Source organism: Athalia rosae, chromosome 2 (assembly GCF_917208135.1).
Source record: "Athalia rosae chromosome 2, iyAthRosa1.1, whole genome shotgun sequence".
Classification (NCBI taxonomy): domain Eukaryota; kingdom Metazoa; phylum Arthropoda; class Insecta; order Hymenoptera; family Athaliidae; genus Athalia; species Athalia rosae.
Window position 1 is genome coordinate 28,748,967 of NC_064027.1, and position 20,739 is coordinate 28,769,705.

General features: G+C 41.4%; 1 protein-coding gene across 6 annotated transcripts in view; it reads left to right on the forward strand.

Annotated features, from left to right (window-relative positions):
- The window catches only part of LOC105693171 (gamma-aminobutyric acid type B receptor subunit 2), a 120,701-nt gene that overhangs the window by 64,456 nt on the left and 35,506 nt on the right, over nucleotides 1–20,739 (forward strand). For all 6 annotated transcript variants that reach the window (XM_048651243.1, XM_048651246.1, XM_048651247.1 and 3 more), the window contains one exon: nucleotides 20,117–20,254. In XM_048651243.1, the coding sequence (XP_048507200.1) occupies nucleotides 20,117–20,254 (138 nt within the window). The remainder of the gene's footprint in view (nucleotides 1–20,116; nucleotides 20,255–20,739) is intronic.

A 20,739-nucleotide genomic window follows, 5' to 3' on the forward strand; every position in this document is an offset into this window, starting at 1 on the left:
TTCATCCCAATCGGACAACTTACTTTAACATGCCCTCGAGCGTTTCGAAATTGAATTCCGCTTTTAAATGTGAACAAAAAAGAGCGTATGACGTTTCACATCTCACGGAGAACGAGCGGGCTGAAAACTTTCAAAGTTATTCTTATACGGGGCTACAGAAAATTCCTGCTTTTTTATTTTATTTTATTTTTTTTATTTTTTTCATCCAACTGTGAACCAATTTGTCACATAAGTGCGGTTATTGAAAACATAAAAAATGTCCAATTCGATATAACACGTTAAATAAATTTATAAGAAGAGTAGAAGAATTTTTGGTCAACTTTTTCTTGAAAATTTTCTTTGATTTGTCGCGAAACGCGTCATTTATTGAAATGATAATAATATTCGAACGAGGTCAAACTGAGTTCAAGAAGAAGGAAAGAAAAAAAATGATCCACCGGAAAAATGCACTCAATAACAAGACTGGCTTTGCGCGATAATGAATTGCAGCGCACTTGGGGGAATAGTATGAAGATAGACATAAATAAAGGAGAAGAAAAAAGGTATAAGAGCATTAGATAACGTTGAAAGGCCGAAGGCTTTGAGAGGAGATTTCGTTTCTTCTTTTATATCGTTTTTTTTTTTTCTATTTTTTCTTTTTTAATGCTTTGTTCCAACGACATCAAGCTATACGTAACACGAGAGATTCTTTGCTGAACGCACATACATTAAGCGCAGAGGATTCTTTATTGAAATATGCCCAAAAAAAGATGGAGAGAAAATAAAAAGAAATGGAATACGAAAAAAAAAGATCACGTCGCATAACATTTTTTATGATACTCACAAGTGTAATAAGTATAATTTTTGTTCTTAACACACGTGATTAATGTAGATCCGAATTAAGATGCCCCATTTTTTCATTCGATACCTTCTTTCGAAAAGTTTTCTCTGCGTTTCTTTTTCTTTTTGGACGGGGGTACGTGTACAGGGTGGGCGTACAGATATCGATATAGGTACGGATCAGGAGGTAAAACCAAACCGATGTGAACTCAAGTGGAAAAACAATCGACAGAGGCTTTTCTCATACGCTCCGTCGGACTATCCGATCTGCATGCCTTTTATACCTAGATCCCATTGAATTTCAATGGAAATTTAAAATTTCATAGGGATGTCTGAAAAAGAGAAGAGAAATGGAAATAAGAGAGACTCTCGCTTAATTCTCGGGGATAAGGTAAAATTATTATTCGACGATACGCTGTAGCCACCCACCTTACATGTACGGGTAGGTAGAGAAGGTAAATTGGAATCGGATGTGTTTGAGCGAAACTCCAAGTTTTTTAGGTTGTCGAAATAAATGGAAGGGCAGCTGCACATCGCCCCGAGCCGACGAGCATAGAGTCATTGAGATCGTAATAAAAGCAAGTATGACTGAACTGCTTTGATCTCCGAATGCGATTCCGGGGGATTTATACATGTTGCTGCTGTGTTGCCGCTTTCGCTACCCCCGTTGCCCCTTTTTACGAACGTCCGGGTGGATTGAGTGAAATGTGTGTGCTTTTTTTTCTTTACTTTCATTTGCTTTTTCGTTTTCTCTACTATTTTTATTTTTCACTCGGGATTATTATCGCAATTATTTTTCACTTCGCTCTTCTTTGGTATCCTCCTCTCTTCGCTCATCTCAAAATTCGCGATCCTATATACATATACGTAGACTCGCGAAAGGAAGAAAGAGTAAAAATAAAATGAGAAAAAAATAAAAAAAAAATAAAAAAAAAAAGGGAAAAGTAAAAATACGGTATCCAATATGCGTATACGTGCATCGAACGTTACTGCAGAAGAATCTATCTTGATATAATCCAGTTCCCTCTTTCGCAGCTATAGATACTCGAATAGATAACATGAGAAAATTTTCCCATTTTTCATAGAATATTGAATTTATTGTACATCCTGCATAGCGGCCGTATACATAGATATATCTAGCCCTGGAAGTTTGCACAGGTGCAGAATCGCTACGTCATGTCACGTCGATGGTTGAAAAAAAAAAAAAGCTCCATTTGTCATCGCAATCAAACATTTTTATTTAGAGTGTAACGAATAATATACTATAAGTATAACGTTGCGACTAATTTTTTACTTTCGAATATATATATATTTTTCTATCATTCTTATTCGCAGAATCCGATTCGGAAGATCGGCAATTTTTTCGACTGACTTCGAAAGACATTTTTTTACAACTTTCTAACGCACCCCCTCCCCTCTCTCGCCTGAAACTGTGCAGCTAACCTCCCCTCAATTTTATGTACAAATAGGTATATACTCGCGCGTTTATATACATATATATATATATCTGTGTACATCTATATAAATATACCCGATATTACGAGGCGGTCTTTTTATAGCCTGCAAGCTCCTTTCACTACTTTCACCCTATCTTTTCGTGCTTCCGGTCGGATTACTACCCTTTAATCTCATGATGAAAACGATCTCCCCTCGCCAACCCGTAACCTCTCAGCACCGACTCGCGTATAGCTTTCCAGGTACCCGTAACACCGAGTTTGATTTTTATTTAAGACCTTTTTTGTTCTTTTCGGCCTGGATAATTTTTTTCAAAATTCTTCAAATATTTCACTTACGGTTTCGCGATGACGGTAGCAAGTGCGTTCTTTCAATGTTAATCTCCTTTCATTAAATATCCGCCATTTTCACCAAAAATTTATTTTATCAGAATTGAAAATTATCGTTGTGAAATTGAAATGAAAACGTGGATAATTTTCGCGATCGATCGACGCGGACGGTATACCAAATACGCACGTACCTACCTCGGCTGTTTACTACATATTTATATTTCCGTTATATTTCACAAATATATCGACGTACAGTGGCTTGAAATTTGATATATTTCGGAGCGGCAACGGGGGGTAGGAAGAAGCTCGTGGGACGAAAGCCGACTCTGTATATTGTTAATAGCTTTTCCTGCCAAACATAAATTGGTTCCAGTATCACACAATCGTTAATAGTAGTACGGTGACGTTGATTTAATTATTCGGGGTATTTCGATAGCACCTTATCATTGTTATTATCGCCGTCGAGGTCGTTGTTGTTATTATCATTAATTATTATAATCATTATCATTATTATCATTATCGCCGGGCGATTTTCGGATAATACGCTCAGCCGAACGCAGCTTCCTATTCCGATTGACGCGGCGGCGGTTCCCCCGAAATGACTTTACTCCGTGTCCGTGTACGCGGAATTCAACGTCGCGATCTTCGAAAGTTTAATTGAACCCGTTTACTCCAATATTCTTTCAATGGAGTATCCGTTAAAGAGTTACAAAGTTTGAATTCACCGTGACTGAAAGCATGAAAAATATTTAAATATTTGGAAAGCCTGCAAAGTGAAAGAAAGAAATAAAATTCTAAAAGCGAACAACTCGACTACGCCGGTACAGTGAACAATAGTTCGTAGTAACGGAAATGGAATAAGGTTCCCCGATTATCGAATTATCGATCGATGTAAGCCGATAAGATTTCGCGGAAATATACGAAGGGAGTAATTCCGTCGAATGTGCGTAGTGGCTGTCCGACGTTCGGTTGACGGTAACTCGATTCCGCGGTAATTCGATCGTCGTTTCCGATACCGATCGATATAAATATTGCCTCGAATCTTCCGGTATCGTTAGCAGGAAACGACTGCGAAAACGACTCCCGCTTTGCGCGGTTCGTTGAAATATTTTTGTTCAAAAAAGTCGCCGTTAATAGCCGGCGAATTTCTTACCAACCCGGGGCTACACCCGCCGGACGACGGAGAGCGAGAGATAGAGAGAAAGAAGCGAAAACGGAGACCATCACGTATTACATTGACTGGAGAATCGAAGAAAGTCTCGCGCAACACACGGGAGAACCCCGCTGCCATCCGCGCGGGACCCCGTATAACGCTCGTAAAACGTACGCGTCCTCCGGATACCTTTTGATAATGGAACGTGCCGCCCTCGGGGGGTATCCCCAACATTTCGCCGTTCCGACGACAATTTTTAACCCCTCTCCTCGGATTTCGAATTCCCGAATAATCGCAGGTGAGGGGGAGGAAGGGGGGAGGAAGGGGGAGCCTCGAAGCTTGACCGTAGGAGAGAAAAACCGTCGACGCAATCGTCTCTGTGTTCCGATGCCTAATTTTTCGTGCGGAAACAAACGAACGAGACGTACGGGAAATAAAAGATACCGGGCAAACGTCCGTTTGCGCGTTACTGATTTTCGTCGATAAAATTCCGACGTTTGCGTCGCGCGGTGTGTAATCTGCGCCGCGGCAATCGGAGGCTGAAAGAGAAAAAAACGAAAAGCGGAGGGCGAGAAGCATAAAAAAAGAATCGCGCAACTCTCCGCGCGAAGCGACGGACGTCGGATTTTAAATGTATCGGGTGTACGGGGCGTACGTCCGTACACATCGGTTAAGCGACAGGTGTCGTAGTGGCGCAGAGCGAAGCACCTGTAATAACAGAGTTTTAAATGTCACCGTACAGTCGAAGTCGACTGCAGCGAATCGTAAAACTTGAAATAACTGCTGGCGTTGTTCCGATTTGATTTCTTCGTTCGTGTTCTTTCTTTCGTGTTACTCCATTTTGTCGCAATACGCTACGGGATCGATTCTTTGTGGATTTCGCGCGTTGCGATCGGTTTTGTCGATAAATTGACTGTGTTTTATGTGAGCGATGAAATTTATCACCGAGCATCCTTGCGAATGACAGCCTTCTTTGTAGGCTGCGGTTCGATGTACGCGTGCATTCGTTGCAGCTGATCGCATCGCATGGGGTGTGTGGTACGAATGACTTTGGAATGATTTCGTACTCATTCTTAATATCTCTCTTTTTCACAAGCATTTGCGTCAATCGTTCTCGCGCCGCGTACGGTAAATAGGTCGAAATTGTAAATTTGACAAAGTTGAAGCTGCGCGCGAACGTTTAACGGAATTAAACCTGAAGCCGAAATGAAAGGACGTAGGGAACGCGAGACCCCTACGCGTTCGTCTGGCATCGTTGGCCGAAGTTGGCTCTAGTTGAACGTAATTTTCACCCTAACGATCCCCTGGCTTCTTAGACGCCGAAAAGTGAGGCTCTAGCTCTCGTTGAAACGGGACAAGAGCGACGATGACTGCTGTACGCACACGTGCGAACGTACGCGCGTCTCCTTGCGCAAATTACGTCTCACGTAATTCGGTTACTCAAAAATTAAATGAAACAACGATTTTCAATTTTTCGCCTCCTCGTCGAACGAGGTGATACTTTCGGAAAGAATTCCGCGTCGCCTGCGCAGCCCCGTGCGTATAATCTCGAAAGTATATATATGTATATAAATACAAGTATTGTATATTGCACAGGCACACGCGTCTACGCAAACACGCGGGTATTGAATTAACGATTCTCTCTGGTTATTCCCCTGCTGCAGACAAGCAACATCATCTCCCGAGTGCGTGCATTAATAATTATCGAGAAACACACCTGTGTTTGCTTTCAGGTTCTACATAGTTACGTGCATTTATGTACAACCTATGTACGCGCTTGTGTATCTATAGATAAAATACATAGCGCTGCCATCTCACGCTTCATATAACCCTCATCCCTTATTATTACGATATGTAGGTACCCGCGTAGGTATATAATGGAGATTTCCATGCCAACGCGCGACAGGTCTCAGACCCTCTTCGAAACATATGTGTTATGTACATACATATTTGTATATAGAAATATGTCAATTCTTTTCTTTTTTTTTTTTCTTCATCACCATTGATTTTCCAGTTACCGCAAATTTTATATTCATACGATTATATTTTACCCTTTCTTCTCTGGTTTCCATGGGTTTCTTTTCTTTTTCTTTTCTTCTCTTTTTTTTTTTTAATGTCAACTCGAAGTTGGGCCACGTTTTTCGAAAACCTTGCGAACTTTTCGAAAAAAAAGTGGTAAAATATTTTCGGCGACTTGCCGCGACGAAAGGGAATAAAAAAAAAAAGGAAAATTATGCGCACGTACGACATTCACGGTAACAAAACATGAAGATTTCGGCAGAGTAAGCTCGGCGGTGTAGGGTTAGAACGCGGGTCGATTTTCGGGGCGTCGCGACGTCTCGCTTCGGGGTCATAACGTTCGGTTGGGAGAAATGAAAAAAAAAAATTCGAAGAAAAAAGAGAGCGAAAAAGAAGCAAAAAAAAAAAAACGACGAAGAAGAAAAGCGGAGGAGGGATCCGATTCAGGGCGCCAACGTATTCGTATATTTGCGTTGCAAACGCAAGGTTTGCATATCTCTGGCTACCGGCGGCAAAAAAATACCAATTTGTATGAACAGGTGCGTATGTGCGAAGGGGTGAAAAGGCAGATTTTTACTACACACGGGGGGGTAACAACGTATACCTTTATCGTAACCAGAGTAGAAGTATACGGGTAAACGACAGATATTTTTTTTCTTCCTGTTACACGTGCTATACCCATATATTCGCATTTTTCGTATCAATTCGACATAATATCGAATCGAAGTAAGCCCCGCGCTATTCCGATGAAATAATAAAAATAAATTGAACAAACAAACGAATTATTATTTTATTATTGAAGAATCGAAGGAGAGATGAAAAAACGTTGGAACCACCGTTGGCAAAAATCAAATTTTTAGTCCTGTATGCGGTGCGGAACAAAAAAAAAAAAAAAGAAAGAAATTTTTTTTTTTCTCTACATTACAAATTTCCATGTATCAAAGTAAAGAAAATTGTTAGCTTCCGCGTATAGTTCCTCTTAATAAATTATGCATTTCAAGGTGCGGGAATGAAAAATGTTTTAGTATTCCCTAAAGGACGACGGGGGATCGCGCCGGGCCGGGCTCGAGGTTATATTACTGCGGGGCCGCCTTATAAAACAAGTTAATTTTTCAATCTGCTCCTACACCAGATATCCGATGTATTCCGGAAGTAGCGAGATGATAAGGGCGGCGGAAGGGGGGGAGGAGGGAGGAGGGAGGAAGAAAAAAACAAGGTAGACAACCGAGATAAAAACTGGAAAAGAAAAACCGATGGATCGGAAATTCGATCTGCATTTCAATATGTGCGCAGGTATATACGTGTACGTATATTATAATACAGGGTAGCTAAAATCCCTCGCGATTCGAAACAAATCAAGCTTATAGCTGCTGTAGAATCAGCCGCGTCACGTGACGGCCTGATAACTTTTGTCCAATCAAAAGTATACGTACGTATGTATTACAGTGGCATCGGAAAATGGGAGATTTCATATTTCAACGATGGATTCGCTACACCACCAATACGCGCATAGGTTTGTCATAGTTTCCCCACATGTATGTGCGCGTGTACCACGTACGTGCTTACGTGTAATACGTATACATATACCCAGCCGCGCATGAATAAATTACATTGATATTAATTGACGTTATAAATTCAACGTAACATCTAGCTCGCAAATTATCACCGTATACCCACGGAAATTATTTTACGAAAATTCAATCAGAATCAATTGAAATACGTCGAAAAACCCAACCAGCCAATGCGATGAATTTATTTTGTCTAACTTCGTGTTGTTTTTAACGAAGTTTGCGGGTAACGTAGAAATTTGAAAAAACGTATGAGAAATTAATGACGATTCAAGATGAAGGAAATAAATGAAATAACGTCGAAAGAATTGAAAATTTTTCATCCACCTCTGTGACTCTGGATGCGGACGGAGGGGCATAAACTATGGGGAGCTTGAATAAAACATGAAGAGCGCTAAGACCGGGATAAAAAAAAATGATGAGGACAGAAAAAAAAAAAAGACTGAAAAAATAGCGGGGCACAAAAATATGTAGTGCGGAGTTAGGAGAGTTCTGAGTTTGACGCGAAGAGCGGAAATCGTCATTTACTCCGTCGGAATAAAATTTAAGGTAAGGTTGAGAAAGGCGTCGAGTCCATCGTCGCGTACGGAATGATCTCGGTGATCCTTTTTCCACCGTACATCGGTATAATACAATAATATTTCATAAGAAAAAAAGAAAAAAAAGAAAAAAAAAAAAAAAAAAACGGTGCGCCACGGTGCAGATAAAGGACGATTCGAAATAAAACCAAATGAATAAAACAATTTCTCACCCATGAGTAGGTACCTACCCACATCGCATAGCGTAACTGTACACGTTTCGTCTTATTTTCTATTTCTACTTTACTTCGACCATTTTTAGTCGCTCTTTTTCCATCACGGCGGTCCCCCGACCGGACAGCCCTGAGAGTCTTACCTCCGCGTTATCAGGTGGCTACAGATATACACCTGTGCAAAGAGTGGAAATTTATCGAGTGGATTTTAAAAGCAAATACGTGTCGCCCGGACAACTTCGGTGCAAAGGTAATGTGTACGTATGTACGTAATGTACGTGTATACCGGTCGACAATGGGGTGGTCAACGTGTCCATTCTAGTTTCTCGTTTCGCCTCGCGAATTTCCAACTCTCACCCACGTACAACAACGTAAACCACCATTTCTCTTCCACTTACGCTCCAACGTCCACCCCGTAAGACGAGGCTCTGTTATAGCATTCAAAGTACCTGTACCTGGATGAAAAAAAAAAAATTAACAAACTCGTGCGGACGAAGTTTTATGAATTTTTTTTTTTGGTTTTTAGTTTTTGGGTTTTCCTTCGTCCAAAACCGGGATCATGTAACTATTATTTGGAAAGAAAAGAATACGGAAATGATAAAGAAAATTTACGTATTGCGGGTAAACTCTGGTTGGTACATTGCGTATACCGTAATACATATTTATATTTACAGTATACCTTCCGCTCGAGCTTTTGTCGGTCAAACCATAGTGAAAATTTACATTTTTTAATTAGTTCGGAATTTAAATACACGTTTTAATTTTAAACACGCTTCGGTACACCATTCAGCCGAAACGTTTCATACAAAAGAGCTTATGAAAATAAGGAAGAGAAGAAAAAAAATTAAAATTAACCAAAGATGAAACGGAGAAAGAAAAAGATTGAAAAAAAAAAAAAAAAAAAAGGAAACAGATTAGGGTCAGCGAAAGTCTGCGGTCGACGGTGTATCAAAAGAGAAAAAAAAAAGGGAAGAAAAAACCGAAAACCGAACCAGACTCACCCCATATCGGTAAGTCTAATCAAAGCTCGTGAATGACGCGGTGCTATAGAGCAGGTGAAACCTGACAGCGGGCAGCCAGACGTACCGCGCGGTGTGAACGCCGGGACACAGGGTATACTCGATCGGTAGCGTAATTGGATATTTCAATGAACGATTGAATTTTTTGTTCTTTGTATTTGTTTTGTTTTTTTTCACGAATCGATTACTCCGCTGCTCCTTCAATGAAGTACGAAACGAACATAAGGCGACGCGAAGGCCGAAGGGATAAATTTCGTTTTTTTTTTTTTTTTTTTTTGTTGTCTTTCCATCCGTCCGACGAACGAAAGATACCGTCCAGTGTGCTCTTCGGCGTGGAATCTCTCCTTCGCTTTTGTCTTTTGATAGGAGCGGCGTATAAAGCGTCGCAGTTAGCTCAAATGAGACGTCAAATGTGGTCGGTGACACGGCTGCGTCTGACCGGAGACCGACTGTCCAGTTTCTCCTTTGTACGATACAACGCGGACGTCACGTCACGTCGCGCGTATGCAGCGTACACGTCAGCGCGTGTGTACGTCCCCTTTGTAATGACCAAAATGACCGAAAGCGGTACGCGCAAAGCTTTTGATCGCAAACGACATTTCCATAGGCGAGCCGTTCCGCGCGAAACTAAACCGATTGTGAGCTTTCGCTTTGAACCCGGTGCTACGCGGTAACGTCGAACATCGAAACTAATCACGATACCTACTCGTTGCGGAACTTTGATTAAAAATTAGTACACCGCACGCGCGCGCTACACCGGCGAGAAATTTTTTTTGCACGGGAACCGCGATTTTCTAACTTTCCTAGTTTCTTTTTTTTTCAGTCTTCTCGTCCTTCTTCGAAGAGAATTCCCGCTTCTGGGATCGACGAAGGAAGCGGAGGGATTTTTTTTTCTTTCTCTGCTTCAAAATTTTCAACGAAATTGTAGAGTAGGAAACGAAGGGTGATCCCGCGAGTCGCTACGCTCATTGAGCGGTGTAAATTTATTTGTCGTTCAAATTTGAGCTTTCAAATCGCTAACGTGTTCCCCGAAAGTGTTCGGGTCTGCGTGTGCACCGTGTGTCGGCGGCTCTTCGTCAGAATGTTTCGTTGTCGTTGATCTTGTTTGTTTGCGAATAAATACATCGTTCGTTGAAACAGCCTAGCTCTGCGCTATACTTGCTTGGTTTACACGAATAGTTAGAAAGTTTAGCGAACCAACCGCAGTCATCCGACCGTCGTGCTTACAGCCCTTTGAACTCGTACCCAAATTGCGAAACGTAAGTGCGTGCGTCTGTGCGAGGCGAAAAATATCTCCCCTCGTCGATCGCAACGCTGTCAAAATCCGTGTCGATCGATTTTGCTTTCGAGAATTTTTTTTTTCACCGAAAAAAAAGACAAAAAATTACCCTCGAAAAATCCACGCCCTACGCGTTACTCCGTTTACATTCTATCGTCGGTTTGTTAAATCTACAAATTTTCATATATGTACTCTTTTGTTTGGGGTTGAAATTTCCTCCGATCCCGCTGGATACAACGAGGAATTACCGTTGGTAATTTGATCCGCACACATCACATCTCTCTTCGTAGAAAACCGCGCGCGTACCTTACGTACGTCGAGCTGATAAGTGACACGGGATTTTTGGGATTGCTGCCGTCCCACTGCCCCACCGCCCCCTTATTTTGACGTGGGTTAAATTTAATTTAATTTCAAGTCCGTCACATTTCTCTGCACGGAGTAGATACGTTCCTCGTACATCAGGTATATATAAGCTACACACCTTCGGAATATATTACCGAGTTGCGAATCAATTTTTTAGGGGTTAAAAAATTTCCGGACAATTTCTCTCCGTGTCACGTAGTACAAGGAATTAACGTTGTACCTACATAAGGACGTCAAAGAGTGACGAGTTCGCTTTGTACAGTATTTTTACTATTTTTCATTTTTTCCCATTTCTTTTTTTTCTCTCTATCAAAATATTAACAATTTGATTAACAAAAATTGCGCCTACTATTGTGAGCTCGAAAATGAACGAATAATGTATCTCACCCCCTCCCATAATGTGTAATAACGCGTTGTACGAAAAAAAAAAAATTTTTTTTTTTTTTTTTTCATGTACACTCGGCGACTCCGATTCTGTACTACGGGCGTATGCTTTAGTATGGCACAGTGGGACAGAATTGAACTCGTTGAGTGTACCCTGAACCATTTAACTGCTGAACTTTCACATATTTACTTATTTAAACGGTTCGCGGTTACATAGAATTCGCAGAAATACCGCAAAGGGATGCCGCCGATCAGGTGGATCAAAGGGTCAATTAGCGAGGTGTGAACAAGATCTCTATCAGGTGTCGACAGATGCTTTGACACCTGCTAGAAATCACAGCAAAGTAAAAAAATTGGGATAAAAAAATTTCACACCTCGACACCTGTTAAAAAGCTATAAATTATGTTTGAATTGCGGCACGTGCCGGCTGTCTGAACGCCTGACGCACGTGTAAAAATCGCATGTGGGTAGGAGCGACGCAGGTTCCCCTTTTCTTGGTGAGCCGGCGCTCGCTACCGAAATGCTTGATGGGCGCATTTGCCCTATGAAATCGGGAGTTAATTCTTACTGCGAGAGAAGTCACGGGGCGCGAGGCGGTACGCCGCGCAGCGATAAAAATACGAACGAGATCGAGAGCGCTCGGGTGCGGCGCGCCAATATTTGAAATCCTGAGGGGTACTCCTTTGAGTTCTTTCGATTTTGGAGTGAAAAATTAACTTTTTTTTTTCAACAGAGTTTTCTGACATCTATTCCCATGTATTTTTTTTAATCGAAAAAATTCCCGCGATAGAAAAGGGGAAGAGACGAAAAGGAAGAAGAAAAATTTGAGAAAATGTGCGATTCGATTTGAAGTTCCATCAACGTATAAATTGCAAATATCGTCAAACAATATCTATCTACTTGGATGATTTGCGGCAGTTTTAAAAAAATAAATTTCTAATTTTAATCTCATTTCGATGAAATCCGAGGTCGGCAGAATTAAATATACACATCTAACGTAGGTATGCGTGTACACGTACAGAGGAGACATCGATTGCATTGATAGAACTTCGACGTAATTAAAAAAGTCACGGAGACCGTTAAGAAAAAAGAAAGAGACTCGGGACTCGGGGAGGGGGCGACAGGTGAGCCAAAGGGGATGGTTCTCGGGAAGTGGCAAATTTTCATATCGAATACCGCTCCGTGCAGCTGTAGTCATTATAATAGTGCGCTGACGTGGTGCGGTAGAAGATCTCTATATGGATATTCGGGATAAGCCGGGATCACGAAGCTCATGGCACCCCGGCACCACCGCGCCCGGGCTTAATATCGTATCATTATAACCGCGGTAAATTAAATATTGGATTTTATTTTATTTTTTTTTGCATTTTATTTCCCTTTAATTCGATGATAAAATAAACTCCGCACTACATCGACTCGATCGCACCGTCGCGTCGTCCCCTCTGCGCTCGATGACGAATAAAAATTCTCTTTTCTAGTCTCGCTTGATAACTAGCGAAAAATTAATTGCCGCTACCTCGTCGGTTTGAAAAATTTTCCCTTCCACGCTCATCGGTAATTTTATCGGATCGATTATTTTACCGTAAAATCTAACTGCAGGGAGTGAATTTTCTCAAATTCGATTTCGATCAGCGGTATGAACGCGTGGTGGGGAGGGGCAGGTATTTTATTTAAAAAAAAAAAAAAAATTGATCTTACGACGTAATTAGGATGAATATATTACGATAGATAAAGATGTTGATTTTTCGCATCGTTGGGCACGTTCGAGCGACGCGTCGATTTTCTAGCGTCGGATGACATCGGTTTTCTTTAGATGATTAAACTGCACGGTGTGTACCTACCAATAGGCGTTCAAATTGCAAATTCGAAAGGAATTATGCAAACTCGTGTTATTAGATCGAAGCGGACTAGGGAATGGAGTCGTGATTAACGAGAAAAGTTTGCGGCCTGCTTCAGGTTGGACCATCTGATTAATGCAGTTCTCTTAGGTACACCGGGATAGAGTGCTATACAACCTTTGTACGTAGAAGTATACATATATTAACGGTCGTTTATTCAAGTTTTCTTCTCTCTACAGATTCGCAAAATGTGATTTTCTTTTCTCTTCTCTTTCTTCCTTCCCTTCTCTTTTTTTTCAATCGTCTGAAACTAGACTCGTTGAAAGTAAAAAAGAGAAGAAGAAGAAAGAAAAAAAAAGAAATGAACTACGCAGCGCTCACGCTACATAGGGTAGTGTACCGATAGCCAGCCGTTGCTAATTACTGTCAGTTCTTCGTTATTTCATTTCTATTTTTTGTCTTACTTGTCAGGAGAACGCGAGGGTCAAATTATGACGCATCAACCTACGGTACATCGTATATCTTATTAGAGAACTTTTCGCTGATGGAAATCGTTCCATCTTTTCACAATATAATGAAACTGCGATACGAAGCCGTTCCAGACGGTGACTCACGAGTCGTCTGGATCACTCTCGAGAAGATTGTCGGGTGATTCCTTTTTTTTTTTTTTTTTTTTTTATTTTCTTTATTTTCTTTTCTCCATTTTTTTGGATTTTTATTTTCTCACTACAATACGGCCACTGTTCGAGGTACTCTAAGCGATAAGGGATAGACGATGATTATTATTCGGTGAGAAGTGGACCGATTCAAAGGATATCCCTCCCTACGGGGTTCTGGAAAATATCTGCACGGGCTCCTTTCCTTCGGAGGAGGTCGATCGTTCGTCTCGGATAATGGAAAAGTTGGCCGACCGACTGCGATGGAAAAGTTTACCGACCAACTGCAATGCAAACGTCCGAAAGTCGGCAAATCCCGGCGGACCGAACCCTCGATTCAATTATATTTCGATCCGAATCCCTACGCCCTCATAACCTAGACTGATGAGTGTGCTGAAATTATATCGCTAGTTTTTCGCCTCGGCATCTGCTTGGAATTAGCGAACGAAACGAACGAATTCACGTGCCGGAATTTCCGTTCATCGAATTTTTGCCATTTCTTTTTTTTTTTTTTGTTTCTTTTTTTTTTTCATACGCCACGTTATCCGGTTGTACAGCCGCTGCCTCGTCGTTATAACGTGTTATTGAAACGCCGGAAAAAGAGAGGAAATGAAGAGGTAAAAAATGAAAAATAACAAATACCGAGAGATGTAAAAATACCCGACCTCAAAGGGCTTCGGACGGCAATATTGCACATCTGAAGGAATGTAATATTTATATACTCTTGATATTCCGCCGCGGGTTTTCTCTCTTTCGATGTGCATCATTATCGCTGCGACAAGTGACCCGTTTCCTAGATAATTATTTTACATCCGACCAAAAACAATGGAGAATTTTTTCGCTCACGGTTTTTATCCGCGTTCCGCAGAAGTCTCTAACGAGCTTCGACGAAACAAGAACTGCGGCCGACGAAGATCAAAAAAACTATTTTATCTCGATACTTTCAAAAAATTACTATTTGTTTTTTCCCCACTTTCGTTTTTATTATTCTCAGAGGGGTATGAGGGAGGGTCGGCGAATTTTTTCTTATCCTCTCCGCAGTCCGTTCGAACGATTCTATTTCGATTGGCTGAACAATTCCGCGAGTTACGTAGCGCGTCGAATGGCCGGAGGGGGGGACAAAAAGATCGGGGAAAATTATATACCTCGAACCGACGGAGTTTAATTTGGACAATAATAAAACCTGCAGGAAAATTTGTTCGAGTGGCGAATCTGAAGACGATCTTTCGCTTACCCCCGATCTCCTTTTACAACGAGCAGGTACTTTTGTCAAGCCCGTAACGACGCTCCTTTAAAATTGAATAAAAAATTTTACTTCCAAATCTTGCCTTTATATTCAAACATTAATATCGCACCCTAAAATTCTTAACGTATCAATGAAATTCGACGAGCAAATAAACAATTATTCTCTTTTCCTCTTCTCTCCTCTGCAGCTGTGTGAAATTTTTTGTAAATATTTCGAAACAAAAAAAAAAAAAAAAAAAAACCAGAACAAATAAGTCGAAAGCGAAAGGCCAAAAAACGCGAATAATGAGATCGGAAATTTGATACCCTCGTTGAAAAAAGTGTGTAGGATTAAACGGAAGTCTGTGCGGATTCCCCTGCTGCATAGTTGAACGAGTAACGGTTCGAAGTGGGCCTGCAATTTGCCATCGGTTATGGTCGGGGTGTGCGGGCATCGGTCGTGTGTCGTACCTGCGCTACGGGTTAGGTAGCGTTTATTTGCCTTTTGCGATCGTTGCGGCTCTCTGAAATTGTGTGCGGGAACAAACGAGAAAGCGCTTCCATGTAGCTACAATTATGAGCCATTAGTTCGAGCTTTGTGCTCGCGTTGAATGACTAATTATGCGCGTACATTATATTATGTACCCAGGTTACATATAGCCGCCCAAAATTAACTCCGAACGACGCGTGAAACTAGTTTTGTGGAGCGGTACGTACATCCGTGCGGAATCGGGTAGCTTTTAAAGCACGTCGAGGACACGCGCGCGTAACGCGTTGCGGGTAAATAAAATTTTGAAGGAGCCGCGCGAATCGAAGGAAAAATAATTTTGCGATATGGTATCGTTGGGGGGGGGGGGGGGGGGAAAGGGGAAAACGGGACCGCTGCTTTTTCGCTCGTTGAAACGTAATTGCAATTTTCTTCGGATTTCCTTCGAGACCGGTGCGGCGGTAGCTGAGTCTGATAAGAAGAAGTGGGAGAAGAAGAAGAAACAGCCCGCGAGCTGCGGCCCTCCCCGCACGCTTCGCGTTTCGTTGTTTCGAACTGGGTTATATACCTCCTCATTTATTAACAAACCCGAGCGCGCGGAGCTTTTCAAACTCGGGCTCTCAGCTCCCGTACACTCTCTGCAGACCGGGTAACCAGAATACTGGCACGGTCAGACGTGTATATACCGCAAACAAAGAAAAACACAAACGAGATCAAACGATATTAAGCACAAAAGATCCCTGGAAGGCTTAATTTATATTTCATAATTTCACCGCATCCCAGTTGGACCTACTCAACGACTAGATTTTCAAAGCTTTTCATCCACGCGCACCCCTGGCGTCGATTTAGTGTGCACGGAAGTTTTCTCCGCCAATTTACCACGAGTCTCTCGACGTGAAAAATGAAAAAAATCGTCGGTACTAATCGTCACACCGCCGTCGATTCGACAACTTTTTTTTACTCTCGTTTTTCAATTTTCTAAAATAACGGAAAATTTTTTTTTTCGCTCGACCGAAAATTCTTCACCGCGCCGTCGAAATAAATTCGTACAGCGCGTATGAAAAATGAGATAAAAGAGAAAACGAACGAATGGATTAAAACAGAAAAGATAATGAACGTGGCGGTCGATCAGTCATTTACTTTGTATCGGTCGAGTCCTCGATAATTCCAAGTTTGAAGAAACTTTGGCAGTTAACCCGAAACTCCGAGCGTTACTTCCACCTGGGACACGTTGTGTGGTTAGCAAACAGCTGCGGTAGTAAAAAAGTTTTAAATTTTAGAAAAGAAAAAACAAAAAAAAAAAAAAACAAGAAGTAGCAATGAAAGAAAAACGAAAGAAGAGAAAAGTCAAAAAAGTCGCGTCGTTAGTTCATTCGAATCGAGAATTCCTTGGGCACTTTCGAGACTCGTCGTACGCCAACTAATCTATCGCAAACGTGTTAGTTTTCTCGCGGGCCCCCGTAATTATTATAAGTAAACCGTGATAAATTAATCGCTAGATTACCGCGCACGTACGTTGTTGTTAATTAAATGTGCGTTTTCATCGTCCCTCGTCCATCGGAATTCATCTTTCTCGAGTAATTAACTTTATGAAGTTTCACACGAATGTAATTCACACGCTCCGTAATCACGGATGACGAATCTCGGGGGTGTTCCACTAATTTTAAATAAGAATAATAGAAAACTTCCGAAAGCTTTTTCAAAGTTTTGCAACAAAAAATAAAAATAAAATAATCAAAGAATCGTTTTCAGACGTGCGGTCTTCGAGATAATTAAAAATCTCTAGCCGAAGCACGTGCGAATCTCTCGCACGAAATATTTTTCCATTCAAGTTTATTTTTTCTCGTCGTTTTTTTTTTTTTTTTTCCTCCATTCTCGCTTGCATTCGTTCGCCATAGACACAGATATATTCGGCGAGATATTTTATTTCGGACGTCGAGCAATTCCGACTCCTCGAAACGACGCTGTCGCGGTGCAGAGCGGTGGATGGTAGTTGCGGTACATCGGTGAAAGCTATCCCCTAAAATGGCGGCCGAAAAAAGTATCAATCCCCCCGTTGTTCACCCCTTTCGCGATCCCGCACTACGTGTTTACGGGAACACCGAATAACGGGTATGTTGACTGAAATTGACTACGTTCCTCGCGAAGGTATTACCTATACGGAGTCGTCGTGCGGAGGATTTTCTTCGAGCGATAGAGAAAAAGCAAAAGAAAGTGCGAGGGGAAAAAACTACAGAAGAAAAGAACCGAGCTGGATTTATTGTGCGCTTAGGTGTCTAGTAAAGCTCCTGAAATACGTCGGTTACGTATAGCTGTCCGTATGGTTTATATCGTTGTATTTATAGACTACGCGGTAAATTTTATGGGAAAGCTCTTTTAGTCACGATAATTATCGTCCTCATCCTTTGTCGAACCGTAGTACCGTGAACAACGATTATTTTTTATTTGTTCGTGGTTCCTCTGTTTTTTCATTGTACGTCATATTTTCATTCGTTATTTATCGCTTCAGTTTCTTTCTCTCGTTTTTTTCTTATGCGGTCGAAAAATGTAATGCGATTTGATAAATTGACGTTGCGCGTAAAAATATACGGTTAAATATATTTTCCCGCAGTTGAACAGATTTATTAATTTTAATTGCCGTCGCAAAGCTCTTCGGATAATTATTCCGAACGGAAGACTCGAGCAGATGAATGAAAACAATACACCTGATGTTCAATTTAGAATCACTCGTTTAATTCTAGAAATATTCCGTACACTTTATATAATATACCCCGCACTTCCGAAGCCGGAGTCGACTCGATCCAATTTTTTCTTCTTCTTCTTTTTTTTTTCATTCTTTCTCTAGAAATAAATAAATGAAATCAATTTACGTTCGTTTAAACTATATGGATCGAGTGACTCGATTCGGACTGAATTAATTATTGTACATTTTCATCAAAGTTTAATTTCAGTTTTTTTTTTTTTTTACGTCTTTCGTTTGAAGAAGAAAAAGGAAAAAACCAAAAAAATAAACTGGAAGTAATTAGTAATTTTTCACCGCTTTTTCTCGAACGTTATTTTATTTAGATTTATTTGCTTTTTGCGAGTAGATTCCACGTTTCGAATGTTTGCGATTCTTCAGTTTGGCAAACAGAGGGGGTGGAGGTGGAGGGGGGGGGGGGGGACCCGACGTCTACAGCCGCAAAGTATGCTCACCACCTCCGTTCACAAACGAATGCTCACTCGAATCTCCCGTAAAAGGAACGTAGCGGGTACGCGTGGAAATTGAACGTTGCACACGCGTACGTTTCGACGCGGTAAAATTTCGTCTCGATAGAAAATGGAAAAATACTCTCAAGATAATTGACGCATACATAGTTTTGCGCACACGTCGTTCGTATTATACAACACTACACGTTGCAGTGCAGCGCAACGTATTTCAATCGGCGATCCGCAATTAGCGTTAGAATCCCACTCGACGTCGAGTTTAAATTATAATTAGGTACTCGGAACAAAGGAATTTCGTCGAACTAATTATCATCGTGGGATCGCCAGGCTTACGACTTACTCGCCCTTATATTTGCGCAGGGTGTTCAATTCGCGCGATCGGGGCGCTCGAAATTCGTGTGTAAAAAAAAGCGCGCTCGATTCACCGCGACCGTTACACGGGTGAATAAAAGTTTCGAACACCCCGTGAAGAAATGCCGATGGTCCGATTTCGCGCGGTTCTGAGTTTCGGAGGAAACGCGGGGGGCTCCGTCCTCGTCGCAACGAGCGAAACTTTTGTCCCTCCCTCGCGTCTCGGCGTTCTCGTCAGCGTTTCGCAGGGTTTCTAGGCGCTGGTCTTCATCTTCATTTTCATCTTACGGCTCTGTTTTTCTTTCCCATTCAACTGGAAGCAACTCATCGTCAACTTTAGCTATTTGAATACCGAACAAAGAGATCTCAAGTTCAGACTAAAGGCGTCGCGCGACTCGGACCCCCCCGGGCAACTTGACTCTTTGTGCCCGGCAATTTCCATCTGCGAATCTACCGGAGGATGATTATTGACGCGCGCCAAAAATTGCGGACGGATACGAATCGCGGTGGTAAATTTATTCGTATACGATTTTCTTTCTTGTTTTTCTTCTGTTTTTTTTTTTTTTTTTTTTTTTTTTCCCCCGCTTCATTTCCCCCTTACGACGACGTCCGTCGACGAGACGGAGACATTTTCAATTATTTAATTTTCTTCGCGTTTCACCGCGACGAGGAATTTCGGCATTATGCGTCAGAAATGGAAGGAAAACAAACTGTTGTACATTTTCGGAGTTGCTACGGAGGAGGAGGGGGGGGTCGGGGGGAATTAAAATTATTTACATTGTACGTGCTCTTCTAGTCGACGGCACCCTCTCGACTCGTTTCAATCTCGAGACAAATTGTTTATGCTTATATTATATATGTATATGTATATGTATATACGCGTGTATATATACGTTTTCTCAAAAATTTCATAACCCTCCCAAAACTCTGCCTTACTTCGAAATTCACGTCGCGGGAGTCACTCGAGTGTCTCACGTTCAGTTTAATTCAACAGCCATCAAGTTAATTCGAACCCCTCGTAGGTCACGCGTCCCGTATACGGCTTTTCGGCTTGTCTATTTGTTTTCTCGTAAATAAAAAGCGAAGAGCCAATTTTTTAACCCCTCCAATTTTCCAGGGAACAAAAAAAAAAAAATGGAAAGGTATACAAACGTTGACTGGATCGCATTGATACACGAAAAGTGGTTAAAAATTTCTCGATCGTTTGTTTCAGTGCAACGCGGCTGTGGGGGTCAAGGCGTTTTTTGACATGATGCACAGCGGACCTCACAAGGTCATGTTATTTGGAGCGGCTTGCACTCAAGTTACGGACCCCATAGCGAAGGCATCGAAACACTGGAGATTAACGCAGGTAATTCTTCTTTTTTTTTTTTCATCAAATATCAATCACGGTAATCATACCTGACGCATCGATATTCAAAACGATGCGAAAAACATTTGCTGACCTCGTTGTATCCTCTTCGAGTTTTATATTTTTACAAATTTTGAAATTTTCGCAACGGAATTACGTACATAGGTTACATACGTAGGTGTATGCATGAAAATATTCTCATCGAAAAACAATTCATCCCACCGAATTCCGCAGCTCTCGTGTATGACGCGAATGCGGGTATATAGCTGTACTTGTACACTATAACGTTCACGCGTCAAATATGAACGAATGAGAAAAATATCCGTCAATTGATCTAAATCTTCGATTGTCCGCTGATATAGCGGCGATACCAATAGATGTATTTGTAGATCTGTCTATCCGTACGTCTATTTTTTTCGACGTCTATTTTTGGAAAAAGTATTACTCGATATCGGCGATAGAGAACGAAACTAGCGGCAGTTATT